Here is a 21,787-nt window from a genome sequence, read left to right as displayed (position 1 = left end):
GGGCCTCACGGGCTGTGGGAGGGCCTCACGGGCTGTGGGAGGGCCTCACGGGCTGTGGGAGGGCCTCACGGGCTGTGGGAGGGCCTCACGGGCTGTGGGAGGGCCTCACGGGCTGTGGGAGGGCCTCACGGGCTGTGGGAGGGCCTCACGGGCTGTGGGAGGGCCTCACGGGGTGTGGGAGGGCCTCACGGGTTGTGGGAGGGCCTCACGGGCTGTGGGAGGACCCCACATGCTGTGGGGGGTGGGGGGGAGAGGGCCCCACGGGGTGGGGGCGCGGTTATGCCCAGTGGTGGTGGTGGGGGGGAGGCCCCACGGATTGGGGGGTGAGGCCCCCGCGGTGGTGGGGGGAGGGACATGTGTACATGGCTGTGTGTGCTCACATTGCCTGTGTTTATGTGTGTGTGTGTGTGTATGTACCTTTCCAGTTGTACTTTGTGGATATTTTGCAGTAATCCACACCCGGTCGGTTCACTTTCCGTTATATCCCGTGAAGCGCTTTGAGACGCCCTCGAAGGCAAAGATGAGGTGTTGTATCAAATGCAAGGATTATTATTATTATTCTCATTCCACGACGCGAGGAGGTTGTGCTGTATACATTGTGAACCTGTCCCACCCCCAACCCTCTCTCTCTCTCTGTCTCTCTCTCTCCAGCGCCATATTTCAGCCGCACTCCTCAGCTTCATTCATTTGCGGCCCTGTTAAACCATTTCGGAGCCGGTCGCTCGGTGCATTTTTCTGTCACGCGGTCTGCGAGTCAGGTGCCACGGTTGCAATATCGCGCGTCGCATGTTTCTTATATTGCATCCACACGAGTTAGTTGGGGGGGGGAGGAGGGAACCGTCATATGAATCTGACTTTGCAGCAGCACATTTTGGCCTTGAAACCCTGGTTCTGTTCGAGGGTTAACTGGTTCAGAGGAGTTGCAGGAGCTCTGATGCGTTCAAACACCAAACCGCACCGATCTTAGTCCCACACAACTCCGTGCAGGGTTTGAATTTTGTTTTGTTTGGGAGAAGATGCAGAGGCACATTATTTAGGTGATCAAAATAATGTCACTCATCCTTGCATTGGATATGATGCTTTTTTGAGTTTGGTTTAGTGGGGCTGTGCTCTTGTGTCTCGGTTGGAAGATTGTACGTTGAAGCCCATGTCAGAACGTAGTGTTGTTGGGGTGGTGGTTTAGACTGACAGTGTTTGTGTTCATGAAACATTTCACTAAACTTGAACCAATACCAAATACAACTGTATTGTCTGATATGTAGATGTCTCAAGTAATTGCTGGTCTCTTTCCTCCATATTTTCTCTCTCATTTTGCAGGAAGCAATAAGTTGGAAAGTGTTGTACTCAGTAAGATGAACTTTGAATCGTTGGTCAGGGATCTGTTGCTGATCCGACAATACCGTGTTGAGGTTTACAGGAATAAAGCTGGGAGTAAGTCCTCAAAGGAGAATGACTGGTATTTGGCGTGCAAGGTATGTGTATATATCGAACTCTTTGCTCAGGAGGCTCCGGCCTGCTCCACATCCCCTAACCCCACCATTGGTGGTCGGGCCTTCAGCCCACATGATCTCCATCCCCACAGTCCATTTGCCTTGCTCCCTCTTTTGCCTCCTTCAAGGCATATCTCAAGACTCCTCTTCGACTGCACCTTCAGTCATCCACCTATCCCCACCTTCCACCCCTCCTCCCTGATCGGATCCAAATCCCTGACTGTCCAGTGCCTTGGGACGTCCTCTTAGTGTGAAACGTGCTATACAAATGTAAGTTGTTGTGTATATGCACATCTTAGGAAGAAGAGTAAAAAATGCGTTTGAGGAAGATGTTAAATTAGATTATTAATTTCTACAATACTGAGACAAACTGATTCTTCCAATGTATCTACAATTGCAAAATTTGATGAATTGTGTCCCTATATTCTTTTCGTAATCTTATTTTTGTACCCACTACTCTAGGCTTCTCCTGGTAACTTGACCCAGTTTGAAGAGATTCTCTTTGGCAGCAGTGACATGTCTGCTGCAGCTGGTGTTGTTGGTGTTAAACTGGGCACTGCAGATGGACAAAGGGTTGTTGGAATTGGCTATATTGACTCAACACTCCGGAAGTTAGGAGTGTGCGAGTTTCCAGACAGTGATCAGTTTTCGAACCTTGAGGCGATGCTGGTGCAGATTGGGCCGAAGGAGTGTATATTATCGAGTTCTGAGACGGCAGGAGATATGGCCAAACTCCGTCAGGTAATTTTCTTTTGGAAATTAAGAGTGGAGAAATAAGATACAAGCATCATTTGTACCTGGTACTTGAAGCATGTAGGGTTAAATAATATTGGTACTATTCATCTTGGTCAATAACAATGGAGTTGATGTTCGTTGAATATGGTTCAGAGAATTAGTTAATGAATGCATAGACTAGAACTGAGAATATCCCTGACAAAATTAATGGGGAGAAACTGGGTGAACGTGAAGACCAACTGGATATATGCCAGTCAACAATAAAGTCTGAGAAATGCTTGACATCACTTTGCTGGGTTTTTTTCATGCTCTATTGAAGATTACCATTATAGTAGAACAGAAGGTTGTCCCCCTATTGCACCCAGACACACTTTTGAACAGTGTAGACTGTCCAGTAATTTTACCCTTACCCTGAATGGTAGAGGAACAAATGAATCTAATCATTTATATTTGCAGCTCTCAAAGTAGCAGCATAGATGGACCTAGCCACAAAGAATGTAAACCGAGTTCTTGGTTTTATATCCAGATCAATAGTGTAAAAATAGGGAAGTAATGTTAAATGTATATAAAATCTTGATTAGACCACATATAAAGAACTGTGTACAGTTCTGGTAGCTGTACTGCAGGAAGGATATTTAGCATTCGAGAGAGTTATAGGGTAGATTTGTACTATCCTTTGTAATTCACCTGGAACTCTCACAATCGGGAGAGACAGTAAGTGCTGTTGTCAGTGATGACTAAATCTGGTTTTGGTGGAGTGAGATCCAATTTACACAAACCTGGATAATCCAGTACAGTCCAATGACAATACTCTGAATTGGTGCACAGCACTGACTTGCAAGCACTCTTTATGGTGTCAGCTTGGTTCACTTGGTAGAACTCTTTCCCCCCCTTGATCAGGAGCTTGTAAGTTCATCTCCCATGTGAGGATCTGAGCATCTCATCTGAACTGAATTTTAGAGGTGTTTCAGGTGAGTCCTGTCTGCCATCTCCAGGTGGATGATAAACTGTTTGAAAAATTAAAGGGAGTTTTCCTGGCCATTAATTCTCTCGTCTCTTAGACTGCTGTGTGCAAAATGGCTATCACGTTTGCTCATGAAATGCTGAGTTTTGTGTTTGGAAATGTCCAACTTGACTGAGTTGGTAACTGTTTTCTGCGTGATACAGGTAGTTCAACGAGGAGGCATCTTGATAACTGACCGAAAGAAAAATGAATTTACAAATAAAGATATCGTTCAGGATTTGAACCGCCTGCTGAAAGCAAAGAAAGGGGAGCAGGTGTCCAGTGCTGCTTTGCCAGAGATGGAAAAGCAGGTTTGTAACTGTCCTTCAGTCACTGTTCAGTGGAGAAGTAAATTAGACAGATAAACCACCTGGGAAGCCAGTCCTCTCTCTAAAAAAGCATTATATCCAGGCTCCTCGAAACATTTTGAGCATCAAGGCCATCCAAAATATACAGTTAATTCACTTTACAGTATATTCTGTGAAGCACTTTGAGACACCTCAAAGATGTGATAAAGTGCTATATCAAATGCAAGGATTATTATTATCATTATCCTCTTGAGCTGGCCCGGTGGCTCATTTGGTACAGCCATGAATTGATCTCAGCCATTTAAGGAAATATAAACCAGGGCTCCTGTACCCTTGTCAGTAACCCGTACTATCGCATTCAAAATTGCAGCTGGTAAGCGTCGTGAGATAAATGTAATGATCGCATTACAATGAAAAAAAATACCAGCAATGACTTGTTATTAGTACCGCTACATTAAATTGGCATTTACCATCTGCATTCCGATCTAATAGTATTTGGTTCTGTAGCAGCTTGTCAGTTTTCGAAAGCAATGACATCCATGTTTGCTTAATCCCTCTTAAGGTGGGTGCAGATACCGTTGATATTTAATGCTTTTGCCCCAGGTGTACTTCTGACTCAGTTTGATATCACTCGTGAAATCAATAAACCCATTTAAATAGATAAACAAAGCTTTATTGTAATCTGGCAAAGGAGATATTTGCCTTTTCCAGGCAAATTTGAAGCACTTCTTCTCAGCTGATTGACTCAACAATTGTTTCGGTCAGAAATATCTGTTTAAAAGAGAAAACTGCTATTTGTGTACAAATTAGGTCATCATTTTACATTTGTTTAATGGATCTTCAAGACAGGAAATGTTGTATAGGCAGCTAACTGGGGCAGTGGTAGTATGTTTAACAGTTTGCCTCAGAGACCTTTAGGCTTGGATAGGGGAGACATTTACAGTATATAGCATGTGAGGTGACGAGATTCGTCCCATGCTTGATAATGAGCCATGCCTGCTGAAGTGCAACGAAAGAGGTGGGGTTCTCTTGTGACTAGGGAACACAGCCCACTGTATCTGTGCGTGTGCACACAAAACCATCCGGTGGGGTATTTGGAAAGATGAATACTCCTGACTGACTTTCTATTTTGTCACCACTGCAGTGCCTGGGGGTTACCCCAGTCTGTTTGCTAATTTATAAGGGAGCAAAGCTGTTGTCTTTCACTTGTTTGCGCGATTAATGCATTTTGTTTTGTATATTAAAAAAAGGTTGCCATGGCCTCGGTTTCTGCTGTCATCAAATATTTGGAGCTCCTCTCTGATGAAACTAACTTTGGGCAGTACCAGCTGATGACGTTTGACCTGAACCAGTACATGAGGCTGGACAATGCAGCTGTGCTTGCGCTCAACCTCTTCCAGGTGAGGATTGACCTCTGCACTCGAATGTAAAGATTGAGTTGTTCTCTTGGGGAGAGAGGGGGAACGACATTCCGAACCGTTAACATTAGCTTAATCAGTGGAGCATGTAGCAAAGAGGAGTTTTGATCGTGCCTTACACTGCAACAGAGAGGTTACAGTAGTTTGTTGAAGGAGTGAACAAGGTGCTTATCGCTGTTTTAGGAATTGCACCTCAAAGATGCGATAAGGCGCTATATCAAATACAAGGATTATTATTATTACCCAATCCCGAGTCTTAGAAACCCGAATCTAGTGGTGGCCAACCTTTATAGTTGGCCATCAGAATACATTTCTTGATTGGAAAAAAATACAGAAACACACGACTGATCGATCATGGACTCACCTAGGCTCTTGCAAATATTCGGGGAGGCTGCTCAGTTGGCCACCACTGCTCTAATATTTGCCTTGTGTGCAAAATTAGCCGTCATGTTTGTCTCCAAAGCAAGTCATTGCACTTTGCAGTGTATCTTGTGAGGCACTGAGTGAGACGTCCTCCCCAAAGAACAGTATCAAATGTAAGGATTAATATTATGACCAGAACATCACCGCTAGTGATGAGGTGTGCTGAGTTCCTCCAGCGTGATCGGGTCAATAGAGTAGCTACGTGCTGGGCTGCCTTTTGGAGTCCTATGACTACAGTTCTAAGAATATATAAAGAGAATTATTTCCCCATGATCTATATCAGAACAAGCATTCGTTGTTCCTTGTAATTTAAACTGAGAATCTGTAAGCTACATTTAAAGAATGTGTTTGGACCTGCTTTTATGGGGTTTATTTTGGTGAAAGTAGCAGCATCGAGATCCCTATCCTGTACGTTGCCCACCTTTTCCTCACTTGGTCAGTGCACTATGGTGGTTCATCCATTCAAAATGTGGGGGGATTGGGATCAGGAACATTCTTTTCTCACCAGCTGGAGTCTCTCATTTAATTGTTTTGTTCTCCCCTTCCTCCCAGGGTTCGTCAGAAGACGCCCATGGTACACAGTCGCTGGCCGGCCTGCTGAACAAATGCAGGACCCCTCAGGGACAGCGCCTAGTTAACCAGTGGATCAAGCAACCCCTGATGGATAAGAACAGAATTGAGGAGAGGTACGATTTACTTAAAGGAAAATTTGAAATGGATCATAAACTGAATTTTAAAAAAAATTAGCCCTAATAATCCTAACAAATCCTAATAAAGTGGGATGGAAGGACAAGGGAACATTTTTACTGTATATTACCTCATTTACTATGTTCCCAGTACAAGCTTCCTATTTAGTTAAATTAATGGGCATTAAAGCCATTTGTTTTAGGGAGTCTGGAGTGAGGTTATAATAATAATAATCCTTGCATTTGATATAATGCCTTATCACGTCGTTGAGACGTCTCAAAGCACGTCACAGAATATACTGACTGAAATGTTAACTTCTGAATGAATGACAGCATAATGCTGCTGTATTAAGGCAGAGAAGTGTGAGACTGGATGCCCTGTCAGTGAAAGAATCAGAAAGCGCAGTATTGTTCTATCTTCTTCCTGATATGGGCTGATTTCCATAGTATTCCGTGTGTATGTACAACATTTTATTTCCTCTAAGTCAACACTGTACGCCTGTTCTTGTGTTTTGCAAACTGTCCCCTTTTCCATTGAAGAACCAATATTTTCCAAAACACTGCAAATAAGCAAAAATGAACAGTCAATACGGTGGCTCTAGGAATCTTTTTGGGGTGAAGATGAGCTTCCTTATAATAACATAATAATCCTTGCATTCGCTATCGCGCCTGATTATACCATGAGACCATATGAAAAAATGTTGAGTGTAGTAATGTGTATAATTCTACAGTTACATAGGCTAGTTTAAGGGTTCCCAACCTGGGGCTATGGATTCCTGGGGGGCCACAAGATGGTTTGGGGGGGAAGGGGGAAGCATTGCGCTGTTGCCACCTGCCTGTTCCTCTGCAATGCCTCATAGCTCCCGCTCCACCTCTCTTCAGGTCACTCTGAGCTGCTTCATATTTCCTACTCCGCCTCACTTCCGGTGGCTCTCCACGCTGCCTTGTACCTCTCACTCTACTCTTCCCATTGCCCTCCACGTCGCCTCTCACGTGGCTGTAACTCTTGTCTGTTCCAGCGCCTTGGGACGTCCTCCCGATGTGAAAGATGCTTTTACAAATGTAATATTGTTGTTGTACAAGGAATGAGAGCCGAAGAGTGATGGAGTAGGAGGTATGAATGATGCAATCAGTTCAGCAATGGATTCCAAAGAAAGAAAGACAGTCTTGATTACCTGAAGTGTGTGCTTTGCTTGGGATTGCTGACTAATGTGTGTCTCAAATCTCCAGAGGTGTACTTATCTACGTTAACATTGTCTACAATTAACTTGCGGGAAGCGTCGGAGTGGGAGGTACCAGGCAGCGTGAAGAGCATTCATTTTTTATTTTATTTTTAATTCCTTTTTTTTAAATGTTGCTTATATTAAAGCAAAGTACTCCATTTCTATGGATTTATTGCGTGAGGGTTGTCAGTCAGGAAGACTTTTGTCATAGGGGCCTTGAGCCCAGAACGTTTGAGAACCCCTGGTCCAGTTCGGAGACTCTTATGAATTACTAATAATAATCCCTCCAAAACCAAAAACAATAATAAATTGGTCATTTTTAATCTACGACTGTTTGTGGGACATTGCTGTGCGCAATTGGCTGCCGCGTTCGCCCACAAATATACAGTCAATTCACTTTACAGTGTGTTCTGTGAAGCGCTTTGGGACGTCCTCCCGACGTGAAAAGCGCTATATCAAATGCAAGGATTATTATTATTATTATTATTATTACTGCACTTAACCCAGGACCATATTTCCATGTGTTTTGACTGGTTGCAGTTCGTGTCACTGTGTATTGCCTCAGGCAATGAGTACACCTTGAATAGCAGCTTGCATTGCGACTAGTTTGAACAGGTCTTGGGTGCAATTCCCACAGTGAAGAATGGGGTGTGGTAGTTTCAATAAATTACATTTTTACTCCAGGGGGGGGAGGGTAATTGCGTGGCTCACCCTCCTCAAACCTTTTTTTTTGGAACAAAAGAGAAATGGTTTAGTCAGAATGCCCCTTTTAGTCTGAAGTACTCTTTTAGCTTTAACTTTGTTCAACTGAATGTTGACAAAACAAAGCTTCCGCCAGCCCCTCCTCACCTCTGATTTTTAATTCCATCGACTTCCCTGCCTTGTTTACTGCAGCTTGTGGAGCCATTATGCAATCTTGACAGTTTGTTTAACCCTCAGTTCACCTTTAAGCTCCTTCAAGCCTTTCATCTGGAGTCCTGTAGCTCAGTGGTTAGAGCACTCGCTTTGCAAGCGAGAGACCTGAGTTCAATTCCAGGCAGGGCGAAACCTTGGGCAAGTTTCCTTACTCCACACAGAGCCTAATAATAATCCCTCCAAATCCAAAAACAATAATAAATTGGTCATTTTCAATCTACGACTGTTTGTGGGACATTGCTGTGCGCAATTGGCTGCCGCGTTCGCCCACAAATATACAGTCAATTCACTTTACAGTGTGTTCTGTGAAGCGCTTTGGGACGTCCTCCTGACGTGAAAAGCGCTATATCAAATGCAAGGATTATTATTATTATTATTATTATTATCTGGGTCTAGACCAGCTCCAAAACATTGCCTGCATCTGGCTCTACCTCTGCCTCGCGGCTGAACACTCTTCCCCCACCACTCCTCCACACCCCGTACATGCCTTCATCACTCTTAGACTTGATTTCTCCAATGCCCTCCTCATTGTCTGATTGATCTCAGCCCTCCACGAGCTCCAGATTATCCAGAGCATTGCAGCCTGAAATTTCCCACATCAGGCACTTCAAGCATATCACCTACATCCCAGTTCCACTCCACTTTCCCCCAGTGGATTGGGTTCAAGATCATCATTCTAACATCATACCCTTGCCCTACCTTACTGCAGTGATCTTCCAACTTACTCCACTCCGCCGGCTCAGGCTGTTTCAAGTGCTCTGCCCCTTACACCCATCTGCTTCCCTGCTATTGGCAGTGAGCTTTTAGCCATTTTGCTTCTGTATTCTGGATTTCTCTCCTTAAATAGCTCCCCTCACACACTCCCTTTCTGCTTTTAAAAAAACCCTTCTAAAATCGTACCTCTTCCGCTGCTCATTTGGTCGCCTCTCTTGACTTTTCCCCCCTCCATCTTGCTCAGGCTTTCACTCTGAAGAGTTTTCCTATGAAACATTTACCCAAGTACGAGTTATGGCTGAATGTCATATTTCATGTAAAGATTAAAATGCAGACGTGTTTGATTACTGATAACCAGCCAGGAACCATGCTTTTCTGTACCGCTGTGGGTCTATAGTTTAACAGATGCAGCTGTTGCTCCTGCTTATACAAACTCCCCCCCCCCCCCCCCACCAAAGTAACAGCAGACGTGCCCAAATAAATATTCTTTCTGGTTGTGTTAAGGAAATTGACACCACTAACAAGTCACTGCTCGTGAACCTCCCTGTCCACAACTTCCTCTTATGCAGAGCAAAAAAAAACCAAGCAAACATTAAATATTAAACATTAAAGAGGTTGATAGAAAAGTGGGAATCTTGATTTTTCCCAGTTTGCTTCGTACTGTATGTCGACTGGTGGCACAATAGTGCTGCTGTTCGTTTCGATTGCTGTGCAGCCACTATGCACTGTTTGACGTGATTATATGGGTAGAGCTACAGCGATGCAACTATTGATCTGACTGCTGTACTGCACTCTAGTGCTAATTTCATTGGTGCTTTCCTTGGTTCTCATATAACTGGTGCACAATTGTTGCACTGTTTTATTCCAGTGGGTTCTTTTGTCCTTTTAATTTATGCACATCTACAGTGTCATCCCTGCTCCATCATGTATGTATCATGTTTCCTCTTAAATACATTGATATCTAATGGCTATTGGTCTAAACAGCGCCTAAATTGTTTCCTCAAAATCTTAAAAACATAGGCAGAAAAGTGTTAGATTGTCACCTTCACCTATAAATCCATTCGCATTGTAGCACCTCCCTGTCTCCGATCCTCACTTACTGCACTCCTCTGATGGTCTCCTCCACTCAGCTAACTCTGACCTGCTGTGTGTCCCCTATCAATAACATATCAATAACAATAACATAACAATAATAAATTGGTCATTTTCAATCTACGACTGTTTGTGGGACATTGCTGTGCGCAATTGGCTGCCGCGTTCGCCCACAAATATACAGTCAATTCACTTTACAGTGTGTTCTGTGAAGCGCTTTGGGACGTCCTCCCGACGTGAAAAGCGCTATATCAAATGCAAGGATCATTATTATTATTATTAAATTCAGAAGCTACTTACTGAGATGAGAAAGGCTTGAGGATTCTGCGGCACTCTGCGGTAGGCTGATCACAGCCACAGTGTCGCGCTGATCATAGCTGCTTGGCTGCCTATGAATTGTCACTTGGATGAAGTACCAGAAGGCCCATATGAACTGTACCCAAAAAGAAGTGGTGAAAAAAGGAATTTAGTGTCTTCAGGAAAGGAGGGGGTAAATTGTTGAGAGAAAAAGAAAGCAACGAATGGAAGCATTGTCACGGAATGACAGGATTCCCCCACTCCAGACCGGGGTGGCAGGCAAACAGTGTTCTTACTGTTCAAGATCTCTGAAAATGTACCGAGGGCCCCAAAGGATTAATTGAGGCGCAGCTTCAGTTACTTTGTAGGTGCAGGGATAAGACGACCCTCAGTTCACATAAATATGCAGGTTGGCTAAATATTAACAGAGGATCAAAGCCAGGTAAAATATGTAGGGCATGCCGGTGCAGTATTGTTTCTCACAAATCCCGTCAACTGTGGAGTTACCCACTTTAGGAGCTCATGTGAGCTGCTCAGGAAAACTTGTGAGGGTCTGCCGTATTAGTTTTGTTGGAAGGAACTCGAGGCGATTTGTTTGTAGCAGTCTGTGGTGGGGTATTAAGGCTCGATACAGATTTCATATCGTCTTTTCAGACGAGGGAAAGTCTGCTGCCAGAACAAGCTGTGATTTGTGACTTGCGTGTTTCTGCCGAGGTGATGGCAGAATACAGAGCAGTGGCAGCCTCTGGGTATTGCTGAATTACTTGTTTGAAGGATCCCCACAATATAAAGACAATAAAATGTAAATGCAATTGGAATACAGTCGTCATTTTTAAAAAAGAACTGTGGGAATCAGAGCGATATTGCTATTATTATTTTAAAGATGGGGAAAGTGTGTTCCGTTGTCATGAGAGATGCCCGGGGAGCTTTTCTGGTTCCAGAGGAGGCCTCTGTAGGGGTAACAGTGATGTGGATTATCTCATCACCATAAAGGCAGCACGTGAGCTTTGTCTGTCAGTGTTTTCTTACCACAGTCAATCCTGTGATTAAACAATAACTTGCTGAGGTGCTTTGCCCTTCATGGCTGCTGGTTTGCTTTTCTCACTAATCACGCACTCGCTGACCAATTCTAAGCACACATCACTGATTTGGGAGGTATTGATTTACTCGCTCCCTCCCTCCTCCCTCACCCTGACCATTTCCCCTCTCCTCGCTCCCTCCCTTCCCTCCCCTCACCCTGACCATTTCCCCCCTCCTCGCTCCCTCCCTTCCCTCCCCTCACCCTGACCATTTTCCCCCCCAAGCCTCGGGTCCTGACCCAACTGTCCAGCGCCTTGGGACGTCCTCCCGACGTGAAAGGCGCTCTACAAATGGAATGTTGTTGTTGTTGAGGTACGTTCCACTGTCCTGATGGTTCTGTGTCAATGAGAAATATGTGGTTAGAGCACTCGCCTCGCAAGCGAGAGATCTGAGTTCGATTCCCGGCGGGGCGAAACCTTGGGCAGGTTTCCTGACTCCACACGCCTGATAATAATCCCTCAAGGAAGGAAACAAATAAATTAAATAAGGGTTTGGTCACTCAATCCACAACTGCCTGTAGGACAACCCGTAGAATTGGTCAGTAAGTGCTGTGCGCAATTGGCTGCCGGGTTTCGGAATTCTGTATTGGAATTCCCTAGTTTTTTTTGGTTAGCCGGATGTCTGACACATGGAGAAACCCACCACCATGCTATAACATTTAGATTGGGGGCAGCTAAGTAAAATATGCTTCCACTTTAGAATATTTGCCTACTCATGGGTAATATTTGGGTGAACCGAGAGTTAAATTTTAAAGGAACTGAGACTTTACCTCTGCTTGTCTATGGTTGTGAAAAGTGGATGTTTTTTGGGGAAGAAGTTAAACTGAAGCAGGTAAGGTGACTTGTTGCAGTTCATAACACAACTTCCACAATACAGGTCATATTGCTAAGCACAATATGAAAAATAATTTGAATATGCAAAGTACAAATTTGACTGGAGCCTTAGTTTCACAAGGAAACGGGGTAGATTTCCATGAAGTTTGTGGTTGGGGTTATCCTTCTGGGTAAAGAAAGTAACGAGAGCAGTTGGATTTTGCTCAGGTGAGGGAGAACTTTCAATCAAGTCTTCCTGTCAACCTGACGTTAGCAGATATACTGTTCCATATGTGTCTGAGCCTCTACCCACAGCCAACCAGTTACGACAGCTAGAGATTGTATGATTGTGACCATTGACAAAAGGATTATCACAGAGGCCTCAGGCGATATTCTCATCATAAATACTGAACAATTGTAATAAACATACGTATGCATTCGTATATCTGTACAGTACTTTGATACTTCCTTCTGATGTGAAAGGTGCGATATCAACTGTAAGAAGTATATATGTGTGTGTGTGATATATATAAAAATAAAAAGGACATGTCCTGTGAGAGATGGCTTTGTTTAGTTGACATCTTTCTGTCCAACAGAGTCTCACCATTCCACATTCGGAAAGCTTATTAGAGCTAAGTTGATTGGATGTCAAAATTTGTTTGCCAAGGCATGGAGTTCTGACTGTAGCCATATTATTTTTAAAATGTACTTTATTTGCTTTAAACCAGTTACCTGAAGTACTGTAGAAGATAGTTTTGGGTCTGTGCTATACTGGGCAGCACCTTGATATCCGATGTGTCTAATATCAGTTCCACTTTTTGTACACCAAAACCACTTCTTCTCCATTTCCCTCTTGTATGCATACTGTAATAAAAAAGATGCATACGTATGTTTAGTACAGTTGTTCAGTACTTACATTGAGAATGTTTCCCGAAGCCTCGGTTATCATCCTTTTGCCAATGGTCACGAAAGGCTACTGCTGTATTTTGGTGCCTACGAAATACAGTCACTGCACTTTATAGTAACTCCTGTAGTGCTTTGAGAAGGCCTCCTGACCTGAAAGGCACTATATCAAATGCAAGGATGATTTTACTTTATGCATATTATTTCTCTAAATCACAAGCTGCACCTCTAGTCCCCCTAAATCCCTACAGATTCTACGCAATGACTAATTTCTGACCTGATCATGGGAATTGTTATTGTCAGTGTGTTGGCTAATGTACTGACTGTTGACATGACCTGTACCATTTAAATACAGTATTTAGTATTCACAAAACGTCGTGGTTTTTTTAATGAAGTGTGCTAAGATCTGAAAGTAAGGCGATGGTGCCCTCTCCTGGTCATTTTTCTTTTGTGTGGATCACCTGCAGTCACGTGAAACAACTTTAAGCAACCTGTTTGTAATAAATGATCCTTGCATTTGATATAGCGCCTTATCACGTTGTTGAGAGGTCTCAAAGCGCTTCTCAGAATATATTAAGTGTAGTGACTCTGCATTTTGTGGGCGAAAGACGGCAGCCAATTGAGTGACCATGTTATTATATAATTTTTGAGGCATTATCACCCCCAGAAAGCAATCTGCCAATCAACTAACAAGCAGGTTCCTGACTTACTGTTAGGAAAACAGTCGCGTGTGGGTGGAGTAAGGAAATTTGCTTAAGGTTTTTGCCCTCCAGGGAATCGAACCCAGATCCTCTCGCTTGCGAGGCGAGTGCTCTAACCAACATGCTACAGGTCTCCCCTGTAATAGTTGTTGCGTCAGCCTGGCTCAGTCTTGCTTTGTTTCAGTCTCTCTCTCTCCGTGCGTGTGTGCACGTGTAACAGAATGGATTCCTTTGCAAATTCAGGGACACTTCTCTCATACTGTGGGCTTTTCAAGTATTAGTGTCTATTATTTTTACATTTCTGCACCCCCAAAACCCCCCACCCCCGAAAAAAACTAAGCTGAATAATATCTTACATCGGTTACTCTACTGCTGTACAAATATTTGTAAATGAAGGTTGAATGAATGGTGACGAAAGCTGCAGTCAGTTCCCTTTGATTTGCCCCTCACTGTAATTAGGCTTAGCTCCCAAAGTGACCAATCAACCTATTAACTGATGCATTATTTTTAATTGCATAATGAAGGCTTAACCTGGTGGAGGCCTTTGTGGAAGACCCAGAGCTTCGGCAGAATCTACAGGAGGATTTGCTGCGGCGATTTCCTGACATAAGCCGACTATCAAAGAAGTTCCAGCGTCATACAGCACACCTACAAGACTGCCACCGGATCTACCAGGCTGTGAATCAACTCCCAAATGTAGTGCAGGTGCTAGAGAGATATGAAGGTAAGGAAGATAAATCTGCTTGTTCCTTCATTCTAGTAACAATAATAATCCTTGATTTGATATAGCGTTTTATCGCATCATTGAGACGTCTCAAAGTGCTCCACAGAATATACTATAAAGTGGATTGACTGTATTTTGTGGGCAAAATGTTAGTTTTATTTAGTTGCCAATGGTAGCCAAGCTAACAGGTTGCTTCAGTTGGCATGGAAGCAGAAAGCAACTCTCTTGGGATAAGTGCCATTACAGATGTGTATCTGAGATATAGGGCCACTGAGCTGCCAGCAGGGACTGCGGATGTTGTTTGTCCTCCTGACGTGAAAGGCGCTTTATAAATGTAATTTTGTTGTTGCTAGTATCTAGCCTGGTGGGAAATATTTTCATATGGTTTGAGGGAATGAGCAAATGTTTTTAAATATAATTGTAGATACAATGTTAAATCCTTAAATTATAATAATAAAATAAATATAAACAAAAATGTATACACATATTTAACATAAATAAATAATGTATACAATCAGCATGTTTTGAATATTACTCCACTCTGGAGAAAATGCTGAAATAAATACACATCTACTAGTTATGAACACTTTAATCCAGTCTATGATGACTATTAGGGACTCGTGGAGTCCTGTAGCTCAGTGGTTAGAGCACTCGCTTTGCAAGCGAGAGACCTGAGTTCAATTCCAGGCAGAGGGCGAACCCTCGGGCAAGTTTCCTTACTCCACACAGAGCCTAATAATAATCCCTCCAAAACCAAAAACAATAATAAATTGGTCATTTTCAATCTACGACTGTTTGTGGGACATTGCTGTGCACAATTGGCTGCCGCGTTCGCCCACAAATATACAGTCAATTCACTTTACAGTGTGTCTGTGAAGCACTTTGGGACGTCCTCCCGACATGAAAAGCCCTATATCAAATGCAAGGATTATTATTAGTTGAGTCCTGTAGCTCAGTGATTACAGCACTCGCCTCGTAAGTGAGAGAACCTGGGTTTGATTCTCAGCAGGGCGAAATGTTTGACAAGTTTCCTTACTCCACACGCCTCGGTTTACCTAGCAGTAAGTAGGAACCCAGTTGTTAGTCGATTGGTGGATCGCTTTTCCGTGGGTAATAATAAACCCTTTCTAAAAAAATAATAATTTTGATCAATCAATCCATGACTGTTTATGGGACGCTGCTGTGCGCAATTGGCTGCCGCAATTCGCCCACAAATATACAGTCAATTCACTTTACAGTATATTCTGTGAAGTGCTTTGCGACGACTGGAAGATGTGATGAGGCGCTATATCAAATGCAAGGATTATTATTATTATCCAGTGTCTTTTTTTAAAAAAAATGCACGTGTGGGACATCGAGTGAGGAAAGCATTGGGTTCTGTTGTGATGATCAAACGGTTTGCCAATACTGATTTTTCAGGCTCGGACAAGGAGATGATGATGGCACAATCCATTGGGATATTTAAAAGGGAGATAGATTGATCAATATACTTGGAAAGTAAGGGTATTAAAAATTATGTATGAAGACAGGGGAATGGGATTAAAATTTCTGTCATGATCTAATAAAATGGTGAAATGGGCTTGATAGGTTGAATGAAATCTTCACGTTCCCTTACTAGCCACGAAAGAGAAATGCAGAAGTGTGACCCACATTCAGCCAACTGGACCCCCAGAAGGAAACAAAGAAGAAATATATTGTAGTAATCATTGGCTGCCATATCTTTAACTTGCATTTATAAAGCTCTCTCGCATAGGGTAATCTTTCGGAACACTACACAGAGATGAGGCCGAGCAAGCGGGAGGGGGCTATAGGCGTGGTCGAAGAGGTGGGTTTTAGGGTGGGATGTGAAGAGGGGGCGAGACGGATGGAGTTCCGGAGGTTACAAGCATCAAATCTGAAGGTTTAGCCAACAATGGTGGCACTGAGATGGCAGGGAATGTGTAACTGAGCCGAGCAGCAGGGGTTAGGTTTACATTTAAGTGTTGGACAGCTAAATAGCTTTCATTAAAATCTGAAGCACTCATTACATATAGGGTAATAGAAATCTGATGATGAATTATACGACCATTAAGCCAGCTGCTCAGTTTTTGAAGGTTAGTAAAGCTTTGAGATCAAATTGAAATGCCAACTCTCTTCCTACTATTCTGTTATTGTCAAATTACTGAAAGGTTTATTGTCAAGAGATTCTTTTCTTCCTTTGATGTTTGTATGGCAGAGGTAGGTGGCTGATGGTCACAAAAGATCAACTGATTCAGATGTAGGCAGGAGGAACACAACAAGTAACCACATCACTCGAAGTAAAATAAAGGAAAAACAGCCACAGTTTCCAAATCTCTGCCCGTAATGTCTGAACATTGAGTGAAGATAGGTCAGGTTCTTGCAACTCTCCCACCTGCCAACTCTTTCCTCCCCCGTCCAGCATACGCTTACCATTGCTCACTCTCTTGCAGTACACATGACAAATGGCCACAGTTCTGGAGAAGTGCCAGAGTCCTTGAGTATGGGTTTTCCCTTCCAAGTCCAAGCCCAAAGCTGGAGAAGATTTCGGGGAGGAATTAAGAGGAAAAAATAATAAACCACGTGGTGTTAAAAATTCATTTGAGATTGAACCATAAATCACATTTAACAGAAAGCTGAACTTTTCTGGCATTGCTTTCTCAATTAAAAAGGCTGCTAATATCTATTTAACCTCCAGCAGTTGGGTCCCCAAGCCTTGGTAAGCAGTTTGCGTCCTTCCAGGGAGAGAGGGCGCATTCCATTCCAACAAACTATCTCTGGGATTCCCGTGGTGTAGGTGGGGATGCATGGGTTGGATACTCAAAAGCACGGTAATGGGTTTCTTCCGCGTGTGTCGGGCACCCGGTCGACAAACAAAAAAAATATTAGGCAAATGGGAACCATTTTATGTGACGCTCTCAACAGTTTGGTTCGGAGACTCAAGCATGGTGATGGATTTCTCTGTGTGCGCCGGATGACTGCGCTATATATTGAGGCTGATTTTTGGAATTTGTTCGCAGAGACAAAGCAACTACCTGAAGAATTCTGATGAGAAATAATCACTGGTCACTGTGCCAGCTCTTGATTTTTCCTGGCTGGCACTAAATTGTTTTAGGCACTGTTTTACACGCATCACTGCTAGTTGGACTCCTGACAGATGGTTAGGATTAAGCCTCCTGGTTTCTTTTCTTGAGTGGAAGATTGAGCTCCGACAGCACGATTGAAGTGCTTAGAAGTCCTGCGGTGCAGTGGCACTTTTGAGCCGCTAGAAGTCAGTGTGGCATTTCCCTAGTTTGCTCAAGTTTCTTATGGCTGAAACTGTTGGACAGTAGATGGGGGCAGGATAGAGAGAGGGGGGTTAATTATTTTCATTGGGTTTGGGGGTAAAAGTTGCCTTACTGTTGTAGTTAATGCAGTTAATATATTTCAAATTTTAGTTTTTTTTTCCTCTAGAAGCAAAAGGGAAGTAAAATCAATAACGTTTTGTTCGACCAACGCTGAATGTTATCTGCCTCTTTTTGATCGTATCCTTTTAATCATTCCTTTAAACATCATTCCAGGCTGATCTTTAGTTCGGAATCTCACTCCAGGCACAATTTGAAGAACTGCTTAGAATTTTAAAAAAAGTATTGACATAAATGCTACTTTCTAAATGTAAATTGAGATAACAGTTGATGTATTAAGAAGTTCTCTTGTTTATAGTTCAGATCTGTGTTTGTTCTAATGGTTGAAAATCGGTCTAAAATTATCAATAGAATGAAAGAATTGTACACTGGCGAAAGCTGCGGGAAAGCATTCATGATGTTTCGTGAACGAGGTGAATCACAAGTCCCTCTCGCCTCCCGTGGTGAATGATGTATCTTTTGTGGAAGCGTCAGAAAACCAGCATGGTCTCTGTATGTTGCACAAAGATTGCTAATCTTAAAATTACAGTCTAAAACTTTTCTTGAAGATCTATTTATTAATTTTCTTCCTGTTGCTGTGCACCATCCGCAGGCAAATTGAACAGAATAGCGTGCTTCTGGTTTGTGTTATTCGGTAATTAGAAAGTAATGTACTGGAATGAATCTCACTTACTAGGCAAGTCACAAGAAAGACTCCCAATATTCAGAGTGTGACGTACTGAATTCTAAATTGTTTTTAACAGGAACGCATCAGATGATGTTGAAAGCTGCATTCATCTCACCGCTAACAGACCTAATCGCCGATTTCTCCAAGTTTCAGGAAATGATTGAGACAACTTTAGACATGAATCAGGTATGAGAATAAATTGTTTCTGACCATGTTGTCATGTAAAAGCCCAGGTCAAGGCTCAAATTGCAAAATATTACCACATTTGAAAAGAAGTAGCAGATGTGATTGAACAAGCAGAACTAGTTGGCTGATGGAAAGCTTAGGGTTCAAAACATGTATCTTACGAGAAGAAGGAAATCCTGAGAGATGGAGTTCCATGCTAAGATGCAGGGAGTAGAAAGAAATAGCACGCAGAATAACTTTTGTGTTTGAGAGAGTTACAAGAGGGAAATTTGAGGAACAATGATTAATGAAATAGAAAATTGCCATGGTCAAATGAGAGACATAATCTGTAAAACAATAATCCTTTTATATTTCACAATACTGTTTGACGTGTAAAGCAGTGATGTAAGAAGTTGAGAGAGCTTTGTTTACTCCACTTGGCAGCGCAGGTCTGCTTCACGAGGCCCACCTCGCCATCAGCCTTTCTGCCCCCACCCTCTTGAACTCCATCCCAGAGATTGTTTGCCTTGTCCCTTCCCCTGTCTCTTTCAAGGTCTGCGTCAAGATCTTCCTCTTTGACCCCAGCTTTGATTGCCTTCTCTACCCCGCGCCCCCCCTCTCCCCCCCCCCCCTCCCCCCACCACACACACACATCGCGCATCCAACTCTGAGCTCAGTGCAAACCCTTGACTGTCTAGCACATTGGGACTCCCTCCTGATGTGAAAGGCGCTATATAAATGCAATTTGTTTGTTTGATGCTAGACATCTACGCTTAAGCCTTTGCTACTCATCAATAGCTGGTTGTGGGAGATGAGTCAGAACTGTCTTGGGTTGGTGCCAACCGGATGCTTCTCTTCCCCGCCCGCCCCCCGCTTTCCTTAGGCCCTTTCTTCCCTTGATCACCCAAATCAGTTTTGAGTCAGTGGATCCTCATGTTTGAGTTAGAATGAAACAATCCTGGGTTGAAACCTGCTGCAAAGCTCTGTAATGGTGATCTCCAGGGTGCTATCGTGCCTGCAGTAATAAATGAATTAATGAAGTGGGAACATTCTAACTAGGTGCAATTGCTGACTTTTCCAGGTGGAAAACCACGAATTTTTGGTGAAACCGTCTTTTGACCCAAATCTAACTGAACTGAGAGAGAAGATGGATGAACTGGAGAAAAATATGCAGTCAACTCTGAACCATGCTGCCAGGGAGTTAGGTATTGGATCAGAAATAAGATGAGAACTGGGACAAATCTCTTGCTTTTAGCACTGTTAAGATCATGAAAAAAAAAGTTGACTCAAAATGAACATTGAAAGGAATGAGAAAGTGCACAACTCACCATAGACGATGTATATTAATGTAATTACTTCACCTCCAAGTCAGAAGGTTGTGAGTTCAAGCCCCACATCAGAACTTTGAACTTAGTTTCAGCTAACACTCCAATTCGGTGTTGGGTGAGTGCTGCATTTAGAGGTGCTGTCCTTCAGTTGAGATAATAATAATATTTACATTTGATATCGTGCCTTATCACGTTTTCGAGACTGTAAAGTGAATTGACTTTTTTTGTGGGTGGACCGTGGCAGGTAATTGTGCACAGCAGTGTCCCACAAACAGTCGTGGATTGAATGACCGATATATTTATTTTAATTTTTTTATTGGAAGAATTATTACCCCCGGAAAAGCGATCCACCAATCGACTAACAACCGAGTTCCTACTTACTGCTAGGTAAACAGGAGCGTGTGGAGTAAGGAAACTTGGCCATAGTTTTGCCCTGCCAGGAATCGAACCCAGGTCTCTCACAGGCGAGGTGCTCTAATCACTGAGCTACAGAACTCCATGTTGTGAGATGTTAAAGCCCTGTCACTGCATCACCACACTCTGTAGAGGATGGCTGGGGCTGGGCTCTGTTTCCCTTGAATTGCTAATCTCTGAACTATGACATAAACTGCAAGGCAAGGTAAGAACCAATGGGAGAAGGAAAATTGTAAAGGAGTCCACAGGTATCTCTTATGTGCACGCCTTGTAGAACAGTGTTCAGTCACTCTGTTTTGAGGATTTAAATTAAGTGCATGGCACAGCGGTTCCTAACACAGGAGAGCAAGTACTTGCCGGAAACCTGGCAAGGAAGGGGCGGTAAGAACTACTTATATTAATGTTGTGAAAACTTATCTCCTATCAGAATTGTTGTTATTCCGTCAGTAACACAGATCAAATTTGTTCTAAATTGCTTTTCTTGTCATTGTTGCAGAATAACTAATGACTCTAGAGCTTTTGGCTTTATCAGAGAGTTCTTAGGAGGTACTTAGTCTAATGACATGATTAATCCTGCACTAAATTCTACCTGCTTAGTTGTCGAGATGCCATTATAGTTTTTGTAAACCCCCATCAGCCTGACTCAGTTGGCAGCACTTTCACCTGCGAGTCAGAATAATAATAATAATAATAATCCTTGCGTTTGATATAGCGCTTTTCACGTCAGGAGGACGTCCCAAAGCGCTTCACAGAACACACTGTAAAGTGAATTGACTGTATATTTGTGGGCGAAGGTTGTGAGTTCAAGCCCCAAGTCAGGACTTGAATCTTAATCTAGGCTGACACCCAATACGGCGCTGGGTGACCTTGTTTGCTTACAAATAGTTGCTACACTTCACAGTAAAATCCTGCCAAGTGCTTTGACATTTTGTCGATGTGAATAAATTCTATATCAAGGATTATTCTAATGCATTGATTATTTGTGCATATGTGGATATTGGATGGGATATTGATTGGGCTAGGTTTGACTGATGCCCTCCACGGTCGAATAGTCTAATTACTCTTACTGCCCAGGCTCCAATATAAAGAATGACCACTTGAGTGGAAGAAGCCTTTTGAAATAGTACCTCAGAGAGAACCTGTGCCTTCTGGAAAGGAGGCAAAATAATTGGAGGAATGGGAGAAGAAAAGAGAATATTTATAACAAGCTCAATTATGCCAGGCCTGTTTAGCTGCAAACCCTTTAACTGTTCCAATTCTGAGCGCAAAGCTCTTATCTAACTAAACA

The 21,787-nt window shown here is 42.9% G+C and overlaps 1 protein-coding gene across 1 annotated transcript in view; it reads left to right on the top strand.

Annotated features, from left to right (window-relative positions):
• Positions 1–21,787, top strand: part of msh2 (mutS homolog 2 (E. coli)) — a 40,198-nt gene that overhangs the window by 882 nt on the left and 17,529 nt on the right. The window contains exons 2-9 of the mRNA XM_042333033.1: positions 1,318–1,472; positions 1,953–2,231; positions 3,393–3,539; positions 4,787–4,936; positions 5,930–6,063; positions 14,325–14,524; positions 18,669–18,778; positions 19,839–19,962. Coding sequence (XP_042188967.1) covers positions 1,318–1,472; positions 1,953–2,231; positions 3,393–3,539; positions 4,787–4,936; positions 5,930–6,063; positions 14,325–14,524; positions 18,669–18,778; positions 19,839–19,962 — 1,299 coding nt within the window. The remainder of the gene's footprint in view (positions 1–1,317; positions 1,473–1,952; positions 2,232–3,392; positions 3,540–4,786; positions 4,937–5,929; positions 6,064–14,324; positions 14,525–18,668; positions 18,779–19,838; positions 19,963–21,787) is intronic.

This window comes from Callorhinchus milii, unplaced genomic scaffold (assembly GCF_018977255.1).
Source record: "Callorhinchus milii isolate IMCB2004 unplaced genomic scaffold, IMCB_Cmil_1.0 Scaffold3, whole genome shotgun sequence".
Classification (NCBI taxonomy): Eukaryota; Metazoa; Chordata; class Chondrichthyes; order Chimaeriformes; family Callorhinchidae; genus Callorhinchus; species Callorhinchus milii.
The sequence above is the reverse complement of the archived record's forward strand: the minus strand, read 5'-3'. Positions and strand labels throughout refer to the sequence as shown.